At 36.8% G+C, this 16365-nt stretch overlaps 2 protein-coding genes across 4 annotated transcripts; one reads left to right on the top strand and one right to left on the bottom strand.

Moving 5' to 3' along the window:
* Positions 1-515: 515 nt before the first annotated feature.
* SF2 (splicing factor 2) lies at positions 516-9726 on the bottom strand. Of its 3 annotated transcripts, none has more exons than XM_076127595.1 (5): positions 9412-9726; positions 3205-3568; positions 1932-2017; positions 1440-1550; positions 516-581 (listed from the first exon to the last, which is right to left on the bottom strand). In XM_076127595.1, exons 1-4 carry the CDS (start codon positions 9588-9590, stop codon positions 1448-1450), a joined length of 732 nt encoding a protein of 243 aa, XP_075983710.1. In that variant the 5' UTR covers positions 9591-9726; the 3' UTR covers positions 516-581; positions 1440-1447. The 3 variants fall into 3 exon arrangements, with proteins under 3 accessions (XP_075983710.1, XP_075983709.1, XP_075983708.1); XM_076127594.1 differs by having other exon boundaries at positions 527-584; XM_076127593.1 differs by lacking the exon at positions 516-581 and having other exon boundaries at positions 591-1550.
* A 451-nt stretch (positions 9727-10177) lies between these two features.
* Positions 10178-13706, top strand: LOC142981587 (dynein light chain 2, cytoplasmic). The gene is made up of 3 exons (XM_076127597.1): positions 10178-10337; positions 12320-12443; positions 13067-13706. The coding sequence occupies exons 2-3, from the start codon at positions 12336-12338 to the stop codon at positions 13226-13228; spliced, it is 270 nt and encodes an 89-aa protein (XP_075983712.1). The 5' UTR covers positions 10178-10337; positions 12320-12335; the 3' UTR covers positions 13229-13706.
* Positions 13707-16365: the final 2659 nt, after the last annotated feature.

Raw genomic sequence — 16365 nt, 5'->3', positions numbered from 1 at the left:
TCTCATAATCGTCTCTGAACCGACGTCCTACGTCTAGGAAATAAACGGCAGACATCGAGAAGCAAATAAAGTGTGAGTTAAGGATATCCAAACAAACATTAATACTCTGTACCGAGCGTGCACTCAACATAAGTTATTTTGCAATTAATTTGAATAGTCATACCCAAAGGTCCGTGATCCGGTGTCCAGCGCGGAACTCGTCCATCCGGGCCGATCCGTTAAGAACATCCGAAAGAGGAACATTACATCCGCAAGAGCAAAAGTCAACCGGTCCGTCCGATCCTACCCGCGACCTCTACGGCATCCTGACTCACACCTCCGGCCAAGCACATCCAACGAGCCCAATCCACAGTGGATGAAACAAAAGAAAACGCTTTTAATATAAACAGTCACCGGGCAGAGGAACGTGGAGCCGGCCGCGGCGCCCCGCTCGGCCGGGGGCCGGGCCGGGCGGCCGAGCCGGGCCGGGCCAGGCCGGAGCCCGGGCAGGGCCGGGCCAGGCCGCAGCCCGGGCCGGGCCGAGCCGGGCGGGGCGCCGCGGGGCTGCGCCGCGCCGCCCGCCGCCGCCGCCGCCGCCGCGCCTGCTGTCGAACACAACCAGCCTCAGTGCAAGCTCACACGCCTACTGACTCGCTCACTCGCTCGCGCCGAGCCCTGCGCGGACTCGGTTACTCTAAATCCCGGCTGACATCTTTTTCCTCGCGATACAATATTTTTAAATCTAAGGTTTAAATTTAATCGTCCAAATCGTACATTTAACATTATTGCATAAGCGACCTTCGATCCGGTCCAAATATTATATTCACCACTCTTTATTAGAATGCATCGTCTCTTACGAGTAAATGATATTAATTTTCATATGTACAGAATGCAATTTTGCTCACAAAATAGTTATCATTTATTGTCTTATATTATGTTTAACTATAGTCAAAGCATGGGTACCGCAATCCCACAAACCTGAACGGGGTCCTGTCCTTAGATTCTGTCCTTTAAGAGTCCTGTCCTTCGAATATTCCGGATGAAGTAATTTTCCAAAGCGTGTCCTTCCATTCCATTATGAATATATCATAAAAATCCAAAATAATAACATAAGTATACTTGATAATTTTTCAATTTAAAAATCAATCTTTAAACGATCTATTTTAGCATAAAAATTGAGCAATAAAAATACGAGTCGCCCCGCGTGATTAAAAAAATTCATCACACCAATATTAAATTAAAATTTAGCTAGCCATCGATTCACTACGACGGTCCTCGAGAGGAGCCGGGGAGCTACGGCTACCTACCGCTAACCCTACACCTAGACAACAAGACTGAGCTAACGGGGCGGAAAGTTGACAACATCGAGAAGTACACTATCTGACTAGACTGAGGGGACAGCAAGAGGGTCACACAGTGGGGGTATCGGTATCAGGTATATGTCGGGTGGCGGTACACACCTGTGCGCTCAGTAGTTGTGCGAGCGCGAGCGACTGCGCGAGCGCGAGTACGAGCGCCGCACCGGCGAGTACGTGGGCGAGCCGCGCCGCCGCGGGGAGTACGAGCGGGACCTGCAGAACAACACACACACGATATAAAATACCTGGAATATGCACGCTGGATTTCAATTAAACAAATTCTTCAAAGAAATACCTAATAAACCCTGTAAAGAAAAAGACACTGAGAAAAGGAAAAATAAGAGATTTGGAAAGTAGTTACAATGACGGCGTCCACCAGTTTCATCTGCAAAAATCCTTGATTCTTTTGTTTTTATTTCTTTACTTCTTCAGGGTCTTCTTTCAAAGATACTGATTATGTCAGTGAAAAAGACAAAACATGTAGTCATTAAATACTGTTTTATAGTGTCCCTATCTTCAGAGCTTACTCCACGTTTATTATTAAGACGGCATATATGTATTAGTACTAGTAAATAAATAGTGTGAGAGTATTACCTGTCTCGGTCGCCGTTGTACCTGTCGCCGCCGCCGCCGCCGCCACCGCCGTAGTCCTCCTTCACGCGGATGTATGACACCTCACCCTGAATACAACACATTGTTACAACTAACTACGCCATTATTGACGTACTACTGGATAGATAATAGGGTAATTGACTGGGTCAACAAAAAAATGTTAATCAAATTATTATTGCTTCTGCCTTGTCAATATTTCAAGTTAATAATCTTGAAATTTAATTTATAACACACGTAATTTATAATGAGTTTTTAACATTTCATAAAGAGTAGCTGATTTAACTGGTAGTCAGCTACCATATTCATGCTCGTATGAAAAAGAGGCAAGGTCGTCATAAGCTCACCATTTTGGCCAAATGTTTGCTCTTGTTTACTTTTGAGATCTGTTTAAATAACTTTTCAATTTTGCGTTTTTCACGTAGACTGTATAATACTACTGTACTATATACGTTCGTATTGTTTTAGAAGTAAATAATATCAAAGAAAACTTGTTCAGCTGCTAAAACCTGCATGAGAGTAGCCAGAAAATTGCGTTCAGCATGTGAAACACCCTTACTAATACTACTTTAAACTAGATCTTTTAAAAACTTTCCGAGTAATACAGTCGCCACATTATTATGATATATTACTATATGGCCTTGTATAACATTTATAATGATATTGGTTGCTACATAAAAACGTGTAATATCATCACTTCCGATCAGGTGTGTCACGTTACCGATCGATGTAACGCATCGTTGCCTTGGCGCCGCGTTTCAAACAACACGATCAATATTGCAAGTATTTTATACAGACACCCCAAACTAATGATCTTTATGACATGGCATGTTACAAACTTTCAACAGTTTAATAGCTTTTATGCTTTTATACGAGGGTCGAGGGAACTGGGCGTTTTGTTTCGTGGTTGTAAAGTATTTTCAAAGTTAGAAAACTTATGTTTTATGAGCGATACCATGTTGAAATAGTTTGGTAAGAATTAAGGGTGGATGACACTGAATTACGATCGTTTTACATAAAGCAATGTCAATGAGGTTTACTAAAGTTTATTAAACTTTAAAAAGGGAAGAAAAAGTAAAACAAGAAGCTAATTATTTTGTAGAAATAGTCTGTTTCTTTTTCGAGTTACTTATTGGATTAATTAACTCTATTGTTGTTATGGATTTTCTTTTCTTTGCTCATTAAGTTAGAAAATTAATTTTGTTTCCGATTGGCGGATTAATTTATTCAAATGATGATGAAGTTAACAGTATCTTACCTCATGACTCCTGAACCTGGAATCGTCAAGCTTCTTAACAGCGTACTTCATATCTTCATGACGGAGGAACTCCACCACACCGGTGCCATCTTTGAATGTGTCAGCGAAGCATACGTCCCCGGCCTCACGCATGTGGTCTTTAAGATCTTGCCAGGAGCCTGATGGGGGAAGACCGGTGACAAGCACGCGGTACTCTGAGCGACGGGCGGGCGGGCCGCGGGTGGCGGTGCGGGCTCCGAAGCGTTCAGTGGCGCCCCTCCCGCCTCGGCCTCCGCCCCCGCCGCCGCCGCGCGGGAACTCCACGCGTAGCCTGTAGCCGTCGTAATCGTAGCCGTCGCGGGCACGGACGGCGTCATCTGCGTCTCTGTAATCAAAGAGAGGTTATTAGCATAATAGCAAAGAGTACATAATTTTTGACGTCTAAATTTTGTTTTCTCTCTAGGTAGTAAAGACAGTCTTTTTACTGTGAAGCTCGCAGGAACAACAAATTCATATTCTTGCTTGATAAACATAGCATTTTCCGACTGTCAATGAAAATATCAGACAATTATTTTTATAGTTACAAAAATAGACATCCACAAGTACAGTATTCATTTAATTAAGTACGCCTGTACAAAAATACCACTACAGAACTGTGTCATACCAATAACAGAAATCTTCAAGCAATGTAACACTTAGAGTGTGAATATTTCACCAACAATGTAACATAGCTGTACAAGCAATTAACATTTTTGTCCACATTGCAATGGCACTAATTAAAACGAATATTCATTACAAGTTAATTTATTATTAGTTAATTTGAAAACTGGTATTAATAATTATTTAACTATACAAGTTAAATGAGTGACAATACTAGTAGACCCTTAATCTAATTGACAGCCTCTTTGCTTGGGTGTACTCATACATACTGTAGAAATAAGAAATTAGTATTTTAGTTATTTAACCATACAGTTTTAATCAAACTGCAATTTAGAAAAAGAATATTTATGTGTGTGAATTAAGACACCTTGATAGTGAAACACAAGTTCTTAAATCGGTCTACAATGACATGCCAATAATGTTTGTTTTTAAATTAGTTGATAGAAGACCATTGATGCTATTAACTATGAGCAGCAGGGCTGACGAAAACCTTACAAATACTACAGGAATCAACAGAAAATGGCAGTAAGATTCATCAGTGTTGTGTGTTATAAGCATGGTTTACAAATAAAATGCACAAACAAATGGTTGCAAAAGATTTTTTCTCACACATTGTGTATTGTCTGAATACTTTTTTAGACAATATATTTTTGTGATAACTATAAGTACCTACTGCATTTGATCTATAGTGTTTTATACTAAAATGTTTAAGAAAGTCTGTCTGTCAGTCTGCATGTTGTACTTTGACATCATACTGTTAAATGAATTTTGAAGAATTGTAGATAAACTACAGACAATATTTTATAACACACATGGAGTAGTGCATGTCTGCAAAGTGCAAATATTATGTTATGTAATACCTAGTATGTATGTATTCTAAAGATAAGTTTGAAGTATATTATTTGTGTACAACATGAATGATCTCCAAGAAACATAGAGGACATTGACATCTTATCACCTACTGATAATATTTGACTTAATAATTTGTTCTTTGTTGGGTTTACTTGTTAGTGAGTAAATAGACTTTGTGTAGAGTTACAACTTTCACTTCATAGAGACACAGGAGAAATCTCCAAATTATGTTTATACACAATACACTTCAAGTATAGCTTCAAATTGCTGAGTGCATCATCAAACCCTTTGTCTTTACATGAGACTCCTGGATTGCCATCTATACATGGAATACAATGAGGCATCTAGATATTTTAGAAAGTAAACTAAACATAGACCTAGTTCAGAGAACTTTTGGTTGACAATTCCACTAATGAAGCCCTTAGTGCACTGACTGCAATTTTCATTGAGCTTTAAATTAAAATTGTTATTTATAAAGTATAGCAAAATTGTTGTTGTTATCAATACGTTTGTTTATTTTCACACTGGAAAATAATAAATAAAATTGTGTGGAAAACCCTTAAAATTGGAATCAAAAGTTTTATTATATACCTACTATGTATCAGCTATATTGCAAGTCTAACAAACTCTAAACAACAGAATGATAAGGCCATGATAATAAAGCCACAACATTGTTATCATGTTCTTATCAGTAATGTAAGACTCCATGATGATTGATAACATGTTTAGTAGTATTTGCCAAAACATTAGGCTTATTCAATTTGAATTATGTAGATTATATTAATTTTATCATTGAATTATGACTTGCAAACATTAAAAATTTGTGCAATAACATATAATGAAATGATAAATAAGGAAAAAGCATGTTTTCACGAGTCTAAGGCCTAAATTAAAAACCTGGTAGGGTAAACCACCCAGTAGTCAGCCTTTTAGTGAAAATGTCAATTTGATTTAGCCATATTTTTAACATTTACTACTAGATGTAAAATCATTAGTCATTGTATGAAAGGTAATTTATTAAACTTTAAGAAAAAAATAAAAAAATATCATATTTATAAGATTATTATGGAAAAAATCCACATTAAACAAAATATGGCACTTTTTACCAGTAGTCAGCCCCATTTCGCCAGTAGTCAGCCATGTGTTACCCAGTAGTCAGCCTCTTACTTACTCAATACAAATGTTCTATTTTAAATATATTTTTATTGAAATCTCCAGGAAATAAAGCACATTTGCAATAATACCATGCAGTACAATTTATGCATCCATTAATTTTTAACCCCCGACGCAAAAAGAGGGGTGTTATAAGGTTCGACGTGTCTGTCTGTGTGTCTGTCTGTCTATGGCATCATAACTCCCGAAAGGATGCAGTGATTTCAATTTAGTTTTTTTTTAATTAAAGGTGACATATGTGCGAGTGTTTTTAGACATGTTTGATGAAAATCGGTGGAGCCGTTTAAAAGTTGTAGTGGGTTAAAGTGGGGAGATTAACCGAATGTCTGCAAATTTACTCGGACGGGGTCTCAAATGGCTTCGCATGCTGAGAAAGCTGGTGGTGGGAAAGTCAGAATGGCTTAACCTAACCACCAACCTATAAAAAGTATGAAATAAAAAAATATATTGTGAAATCGGGGGTTTTCAAGATTTTAATTTATAGTTATTAGCACTTAGGTAATTGATTTCTAAACGTTTTCTAGTCAATCTTTCTTCACACGGTTCACAGCGATAAAAGTTTATTTTCTGTTCCTTTATTCCTTCTGTTTTTCAACTCTCCCCAATCTACAAAAGATGCTCTCTTCTATAAAACTATTTTAGCTTTCTTGATGTGTTGAAACATAAGTCAATGGTAGGCTAGGAAATAGAAGGTAGATGATAGAAGTGACTGGTATCATTCCTTTCTTTTCTCATTTCCCAAAATTCCTTCGTGTTTCGGAAGGCATGGTAAATTGTAGGTCCCGGCGGGCATTCAAGGATCTCTGGCAATCGTTGCCATTAGTCAGAAGCTTGAAAATCTGATAACCAGTCTTATGGTAATCGTGGTATAGCCCAGGTAACTGGGTTGTGGAAGTCATATAGGCAGTTGCTCCATGTAAAACACTGCTATTCAGCTGCATCCGGTGAAACTGGAAGCTGATTCCAGCATATCGTGACCAGTTTCTTAAGGCAGTCATTTGTTTTTGGGAGTGCACTTAGTCTAGCTTACAAAGCCCCGTATGGTACGGGGCATTTGTGCGACTATTAAACGATTTCGGACTTGTAGTGTCATAATAATGTGTGAAATGCCAAGTACTCGACTCGTTTCCATGATTTTCATAACATTTCTGATCGCCACCATAGCACATGACAATTATTCCTCTTTATACAGATCTTTTGGTCTTTTTGATATGATACTATTCGAAACCAAGTAACTAAGTTTTGTGCCAACATAGCCGTCCACAAATTTGAACTTTAATGAAAGGATTTAAGACCCAATTTCATTTAGCAAAACTGACGGCCGACTATGGGATATGTAGGTCCAATGGTCGGCCTCATGAAATTCACTGACTTTATATGCGGCCGACTACTGGTAAAATACTATTTTTGTCTTAGAAGAGTTTAGCTCAACGCAATAGTTATATTGAGAAGTATTCGCCCTGTTAATTTCAACCACATATATGAGAATTGCAAAAAAACCAGTAGTCAGCCACTCATGGCCGAGTACTGGATCAACCTCATATTTTGCAAACCCAATAGTCGGCCACGTTAATTTATAATACAAAAAGACAAATAAAACGCCTGCAATGCATGATTTTATCGAAGATAAACTATTAAATACTAGCATAAAATATCAATTCCTTCCATATTGCATCAAATTCATTTAAAAACATGCCAAAAACTAAAACACGAATCCTTAACAAAAAAATAGCAATGGCGACGTTTTTGGCCACATCTTTGATGGCAGTTCATAAGAACAAGTGTAACACGTTAACCTGCCATGCTATCGAATCGTAATTGTGCATATTAGTCAATAAGATTATACAGATTCGATTAATGATTATTTTATTGGTCTTTACTATTTTCTACACTAATTATATGGATATAAAGCCTGTAAAGGCTGACTACTGGTTGGGGGCTGACTACTGGGTGCTTTACCCTATTAACTCAAAAGCAAAGCTTTCAAAAACCTTGGTCTTTTCATGAAGTTATGGGCACAGGCAGTACTTAACTTTATATAATATTCGTCAATCATAATGGTACTATTTAATATCAGTAGTGTTGATAACCTTATGCTCCTAAATACTATAATTAGGAAATAAATATCTGTTCATCATAACATACAAGAGTACAATAAATTTTGCTTATACTTGAACTTTTAAAAATTACATTGGAAACATTTTTGTATGATAGTCAGATAGATTCATATAGTCTATACATAATAGATAATAGCCTGTCAACTATTCAATAACAGACTATCAGTATGACCATAGTTAGCACAATAAATGCAGTAGAAACTGTAGGGCACAACCAGTTTATGATAAAAGTACACATTAATGATAATAATTTTGCTTAATCATTCTGTTTTGAAGTAAAAACTCTGTAAGGCACATACATACATAAATTAAAATGATAATGAGAATATATTTACATTATTTTATTCCATAATTACTGTGCAGTGCTGTATTGTAGAGACAATATTATTTTGTTGTTACAATGAATATAATAATTTGAAAGGGAATTTATGAAACAATACAAGAAAGACAGTCATTTTAATAGATTTGTAGATGCTACTGTACCTAATTGTATAGTTTATTGCATTCAAGGCTGAATGATGAAGAAAAACAAGACAATGTGAAGATACCTACTAAGGATAAAAAAAATATAGAAAAAATTCAATACAAGTCCTAATATGTTTATATGACAGTATTTGTATACCTATAGTCTAACAACTTAGTAGAGCTCCTCTGAGTCCAAAATTTATCTAGATTATAGTGAATATTTCTGTGTACTTCCAATACAAAGAAGTTATATTAGACAGATATATATATCAGTTGCATAGGCCTGCAGTTGCATGATAATCTAAATTCTGAATTTTGTATACTTGTGCCAGGCATACCTTGCAAAGAATTACTCTCTATTAAGTTGTTAGTCTATAATAACAGATATTTAGAGAAGATATTTATTGAAGTGTAAAATGGCACAAACAACATAACAGTAGAAGTACTGTCAACAATTATACAGTAAATGGCAACTAGATGGTCATGGCACAACTTAGAAATGAACCTGTTGCCTTGCATTCAACAATACAATATTTTTAATGATAAGTTTAATGATAATGACTGACAGCTTCACAAACTCGAAGGCTAAAGCAATTAAATGATTTCCATACACAATTCACAGTAAATAACATGTTGCATGTGTAATAACGGTATCTGTACAGAGGATTTTAGCTTCGGGTCAATGAATACTGACTTCAACACAACAGGTGACGAAAAAATACCTCAAGGAAAATTGTAATGAACATAACCACAATGGCCGCTTGTATGGGCTATCCGTTGCCACAGAAATGTTTAAAATCTGTACAAATAAGACCTCTGAATGTCGAAATATGAAATTAGGGCAAACTTTACACCGCTATATTACTACTATAGACACAAACAACAAAGAAATAAACGCCTACGCTCTCAATTACAGTTCAATTACCTTTCGTAAAAATAATAACTAGAATCAATGTCTTACCTTGGGTCTTCAAATTCAACGAATGCGAACGGTGGTCCTTTCCTGTTTTTCAGATCAACGAAAGTAACTTTGCCGAATTTATAAAATAGATCTTGTATGTCCTTTGTCCTAATGTCCGGAGGCAAGTTACCCACGTATATTCTACACTCATTCCTATTGCTGCTACTGCCACCGGACATCTTTCCTTGATTAATGATTACTTCTTTTAATTACACCGCTCTAAAAATCTTTATAATTCTTGGGTAACGCTTCGGCGTTTCTTGTTCAGAACAAATCAAATATGGCGACTGACAGCTAAATTACAACGGAAACGGAAGTGACGATATTGACAGATTGGCTCTGACACCACAGTCTATGGAAAATTTGTTTTTTTTACAGCACGCGTTCGAAAACAACGCAAAATATCAAACACCGGGCGTTCCGCGACGGCGTCACTTGTACATTGAAAGATTAAAGTGAAGTTTACAAACAATTTAATAATTACTTTATCAAAAAATATGGAAAATTAGTAAAAATCTTAATACAACCTATATTCAAAATAACACAATTAAGTTTTAATTGAAAAAATATTTAACACTCTTACGTTCGGAAATTAACAACATGCTTGCAGTAATTTGCCTATAAGATAATTGTGTCAAAAATGGAATTAATATCCTAATCTGCGATATTTATTGTTGAAAAATACTAAACAAATTGCTGCTAGAGGTAAAATAAATTTTACTCAAAATATATTGGCCAGAAATAAATATTTTGAAAATAAACCATAGTTTTATTTTTCGAACGTATTTGAATTTAGAACGCCCTCTGCCGCAATTAGAAGGAATCTTCGCTGAAAGAAGCCTGTGAAAGAATCCTCTGGAAGTAGGCATTGAATCTCCGGTTATCAAAATCTTTACGTGAGAATTTGTTCTTATCCCGAAGCAAAAGTGAGTATTTCATTGTTCCTGTGTTTATTTATTTATTGTACAGTATATTCGTTATTTTTTAGTGCCAGTTTTCTATAATTCCGATATTCACAAAATGGTGTGCGAAAGCTTGAAGGCGGAACATTATTATCTGCAAATATTCGCAAATATGTGCAGCGAAATGGGGTTTATTGATTAAACTACGCGGTTTCTATAGTGATAATCTGCATTATGTGGGATTATCTTGATGTTTTAGAGCCCTAAGCCGAAATACATGTCGGTACCTCGTTCCTAATTTTCTCTATCGGTTTGATGACGGGCATTAGTGCTAGTGCTTCCATTAGAATCATCACGAAAAGGCCTTCGCAGACTATAGAAGAGGTCAGGTAAAGTGGAGTTCGTAATTAATTAGGCTATCATAGGCCAGTAAAATTTTGACGATGCGATTTTTCAATGCGGGTGATATTGCACACATTTTTATAAAGGGCGCGCATTGAGTCCCGGATTTCGCGCTTGACCTTTCCTGGTGGTTATTTATAGCGTTGTTATTGATATAAACAATCAATGTCTCTCCCTAAAGCGGGGGGACATGGAAAATCTTTCTATTTTCATGTTATCTAAGGATAGCGATAACCTTTCTAGTGACGCTATCAGTCAATGATTGCAAGTTGCAGCAAGTGCGATCCATTAGGATTAGACGCTAAAATAATGCCTCTAAGTGATTTGCGTTGTTAGAAACCCTTATCTGTGTACTAGCTTTGTAGAACAAACGATCGATAATTACGCTATTTTTAAAGCCGTAGTAATATTGTGTAGTAGTGGCTTGTTAGTCGTGTTTGTGGCGCACAAAACGTTGCTACAAGCCTCCCAAACACATTAGGTAAGTGGCACAAAGATACCTGGCCAGAATATAAAGCAGATGACTGTACTAACTGCCCACTATCTAACGCGCCTAATTGGGATTGTGTACCTCCAAAAACAGTAAAGAGTAGCTGTATGTTGTAGAAAATTCTTTGTTTATTGTAAAACATCATGGCATTGTTTGTTGTTGTTATAGGATGTCCAGCTCTACGGGTTGATAATGTCGGTCATGGTATTTTTCTCTAAAACTTTATTGTCATAAGTGTTTCTCTTGTTTGTACATAAAAGTACTAAAGAACATAACTATCCAACCCTTTCAAAGGATTGAGGTTTCTGGGTTAAATGTCTTACTAAATGGATTATACTGTTTATGAACTACAGATATAACGTTCAATAATTTGGTTGCTTGAGTACATAAAAGTACATGAAAACGTCAATAAGCATTTTTGAGGGTGGGTTTTAGTAAAGTCTTATAACATTTTTGACTCACTAACTTGAATAAATAGAATAGAAAGTCGTACAGTTCAAATAAAATTAATTTTAGGAGTCAATAACCGTATAAAACTACAAAGTTGGTATGACAAATCCTTCAGTACAACATTTAACTCGTAACTACTATTGCATGAGACCTTGAGTTCAAAACTCATTATGTTATGCAGTAAATGTATGCTTGACATGATAAAAAACAAAAGGCACATTATATTATGTTTCTTTAAATTGTTTTTTCTTTATATGAATTTGTAGCATTTGTCCCAAGTTATGTATGGTTGAGTTGTTTTCATACGATATGAATCAATTCAGTGCCACCACGTAACATTTCCAATATAGGTTCAATCCTTGACATTTTATTGAGTGATCAATAAATTGATGGCCGCTAGGAACATACTGATTGAAGCCATTCTACCCCTGTTAGTCTCATGACTACAGTTTGAAAGAACATGCAGGGACTTGCAATAGTTCCATTCTAAAATACCACTTAATTAGGGTTGAAAGCATTCATTTAGTTCCAATTAACCTAGTTATGGGTAAAGAAATTTATTGAATCAATTGTCTGAAAGTTTTTCAAATAGTTGGAGTCGTACCCTTGAGGTTAGGGTTAGTTGGCAGTGGTGCAATAGTCTTACTATTGGTTGTTTGTGCAGACACATAGCCGACAAGATGTGCGACCGCAAAGCGGTGATCAAGAATGCTGACATGAGCGAGGAGATGCAGCAAGACGCAGTCGACTGCGCAACGCAAGCATTAGAGAAGTTCAACATTGAAAAGGTAAGATTTATATCAACGGTCTTCGAAATTAAGTCCTAGTGCCAGATAATTCTAATCAGGAGATGGGAAAAATACCATTATTAAATTTTGTAGTATGGAACTTGTTAGAGTTGTAATGTCTTGAATACACACCTGTTACAATGTTTACCAAACTAATAAGATCAAGAGAAATGGTTAATTGTTTTGTATGTGGACACCTTAAAGAAATGAATCTTATGGTTAAGATAGAATAAGTCTTCATACTTACATAACTTCCTACAATTTATTTCTATTGTTTGACTTGCGCGTGACTAATCTTTTGTAGATAAGGTAACGTCTGCACCAGTGAATTGAAATTATTTTATTACAATAAACAGTATTTTAGTTTACTACAATGTGTGAAGTTTGGTTCATTCACGGTGTGCAACATTCCCACAACTGATAGTTAGTGGTTTTCCTGTTGTGGTTAGTGTATTTAACTAATATTAATTATGAATGTAGAATCTATATTTATATATGTTACCTAATGTATTCAAAGTTGTCAATTTGCTTGATTGAATCAGGAAACAGTTGATTCATGCCGCATTTACATAATTTCCTGTCTGTTGTGGCGTATGTGTGTTGACGCAGCTTGTCGCTTGCAGGACATTGCTGCGTTCATAAAGAAGGAGTTCGACAAGAAGTACAACCCCACGTGGCACTGCATCGTGGGGCGCAACTTCGGCTCGTACGTGACGCATGAGACTCGTCACTTCATCTACTTCTACCTCGGCCAGGTGGCCATCCTCCTGTTCAAGAGCGGCTAGGCGGCGGCCACATGTCCCCTTCCAAATTTTATGTTGTTAGCACAGGCAGTATACGGGGCGGTCGGCGGCCCCGACTTGTATTTACGGAGCGATGTGTGTGTGCGTGTGTGTGTGTGACTGAGCGACTGAGCGAGTGGCACGTGACTACCGGACTAGCCTCAAGCCCACGGTTATTATTTAACGATGCTGGACATTAACTGCGTCGACTCTCCTCACTTCTTAGACCCGGCGCACTCGATGTATGTATGTACTGTGTTAGCTATACTTAAGAATCGATATTGACTCGGTAAAACATTCACTTCTAGTGTATTTATATTAAAAATTTTAGTTAATTATTCCTAGACTTATTACCTAGCATAGCGTAAAAGTCATATGTTAGTATATAACTAAATTTATTGTTTAATTTCTTTGTTAATACACCCTGTGAAAATATTTTTCAATACTTCTTTATTAAACTTTCTTACAAACCAAATATAAACTGTTTCCTTTCTTGTACCTACCAGCTTACTTACACTACACACCCAGTTCAAACCACAAGACTGCTGCGTTGAGGCTCAGAATGTCAACTTCCTAAAATGTCCCCTGGTACCAAAATGTCGACTTCCCATAATGTCCCTTTCCCAAAATGTCCATTTCCCAAAATGTCCCTTTCCCAAAATGTCCATTTCCCAAAATGTCCCTTTCCCAAAATGCCGCTTTCCCAAAATGTCCCCCATTCTTAGAATTAAGCGTTACAACCCAACTAAAAAATAAAAAACAATATAATAATCAAATTTTTAATTTTAAATATTTGTGGTATCAACTCTTTCGTCAATTATTTATTAGAAAAGGAATTCGAAATGAAATATAGTTATATATTATCAACATAATTATAAAAAAATAACTAAAACATAACTTTAATTAGAACTAAAACGTTCAAGTACACAGTAATTCAATAGGATTTCAATAGTCAGATACAGACTGACACAATTAAGCGTTAAATTATTATCAAATTTAGAAATAAATTCAATTAAATAAAGTAAGTCTCAAAAATATCAATTTCTTTAAAAATTGTTCAATTGTGAGATGATTTCCTTGTAATTGTTTTAAATATCTTGCATATTTTCTATCGAACTCAATATCTCTGAGCCTTCTTCTGCGGTTGGTCTGCTTAAATAGTGAATCCTGTATACGGCCATCCCAGTATTTGCTTTCTTTTTTTATCTTATTTAAAAAATATTTAAAATTAAAAATTTGATTATTATATTGTTTTTTATTTTTTAGTTGGGTTGTAACGCTTAATTCTAAGAATGGGGGACATTTTGGGAAAGCGGCATTTTGGGAAAGGGACATTTTGGGAAATGGACATTTTGGGAAAGGGACATTTTGAGAAATGGACATTTTGGGAAAGGGACATTATGGGAAGTTGACATTTTGGTACCAGGGGACATTTTAGGAAGTTGACATTCTGAGCCTCAACGACTGCTGGCGCGGTTTTCATTAACCAATCTTTAGTATTTCTAACTTCGTTAGCTAAACTGCGCTAGGTTAGTTGCAGTCGAACGGAGCTTCTAACACTACTGACAATTTTACTATACCTTCTATAGCAGTAACATCAAAATCAGTTCAGCTATTTTCGTAACACAAGTTCGTAGGTTTTATAAATTGACAGCTCTGCATCCGCTACTCAAAAGATAAAGCATTCCTTGCCTGATTCCTTGATGATATAGGTAAGGATTCTTCCTATTCGTTACAGCTGTTCCGGAGACAGAGATACACATACACACACAAAACTTTTAGTTTGTCTAGTAGGGTTTCATTGACTTGTCATAGAAGACGGAAAACCGGGCTTATTGGCCTTATCTGAACGTTACCAATAGTACTTCCGTTCCCACCTACTGCTAGTGCAGGGCGATAGATTTCGAATAAGTACTATCGAGGATATCCTCCCAACTCAGATATTGGAAAACGCAAGGCCAATAACTTTGCCTTACTTGGAATCAGAAATCGAACCTCGAACCTCACAGCCGGTCAGACCACAGAGACAGTCAAACTGTCCGACACTACCTAAAAGGCGCGACTCCGCTCGAGTAATTTGTAAAACAATTAGACAGGCATGACTGTGCCTCCATCCATCAAAAAGGTTGGGTAGTGGTTGATCTCCATGTAGGTACCTACCTAACTTATAAATTAATGTTCCACTGCTGGGCAAGGGTCTCCTCCCGTAATCAGGAGGTGTTAGGCCTTGAGTCCACCACGCTGGCAAAGTGCGGGTCGGGGGCTTTGCATGCATTCAAGAACTGTTCTTATGAACTCTCTGCATGCAAGGTTGCAGCACACGATGTCTACCTTCACCGTTGGAATAAGTGATCATTCTAATATACACAACTCCGAAAAGTCATTGGTGTACTTATTGCCTCGGGTTTGTTTGAGCCGTCAACCACTTGCGTAGAAGGTATTGCATTTTTCTTGTTAGTATGTAAGTATGAATCATATAGTCTCAAAGTAAGTTAATTGTTAGAATAATTAGTAATAGTTACGTAGTATGTTTATCATAACGTTATGAATTTTATGTTAATTTGTCTTGGCATTCGTTTACATCACGCATATTCAGTATTTCCTGAAGGTTACATAACTAGAATAGTTTTAAATTTACCCAGATTCATTAAACATAATAATAATGTAAGTACCCATTGCAAAGTCATTAGGACTCATTAGGACTTTGCAATGGGTTCGATTCCCGGTTTCGTTTGCTTTTGTTGTCTTTAAGTCTGAGTAGTAATCTAGTAGTTGTTTGAATAATATACATATAAGTACCTAGTAGGTATTAACTATTTTACTGAATTCTGACCCGGGGCTTGAACTAAGGACCTTATGTGTAGCAGTCGCATTAATTAACTGCATAAAACCTTAAATCAATATTGTCGTCATAATGTGCCGGTATCTTAGCCTGTATATGTATAATGGCGGCGGTTCGCATCCCATCAGAGACAGAAGACCGCGACTAAGGGCTCTTTCAATTTAGACGTTTCGTGTCGTACGGCTGCCGCACGTTAACCGTGCCGCTGGTTATAGCCCGCTGCCGTACCGCTGCGGTACGTTAGCCGTCCGACACCAAACGCCTAAATTGAAAGCGTATCTGACTGCCGTGCGTTTGT

Source organism: Anticarsia gemmatalis, chromosome 20 (assembly GCF_050436995.1).
Source record: "Anticarsia gemmatalis isolate Benzon Research Colony breed Stoneville strain chromosome 20, ilAntGemm2 primary, whole genome shotgun sequence".
NCBI classification, from domain to species: Eukaryota; Metazoa; Arthropoda; class Insecta; order Lepidoptera; family Erebidae; genus Anticarsia; species Anticarsia gemmatalis.
This window is presented reverse-complemented; position numbering and strand designations above follow the sequence as displayed.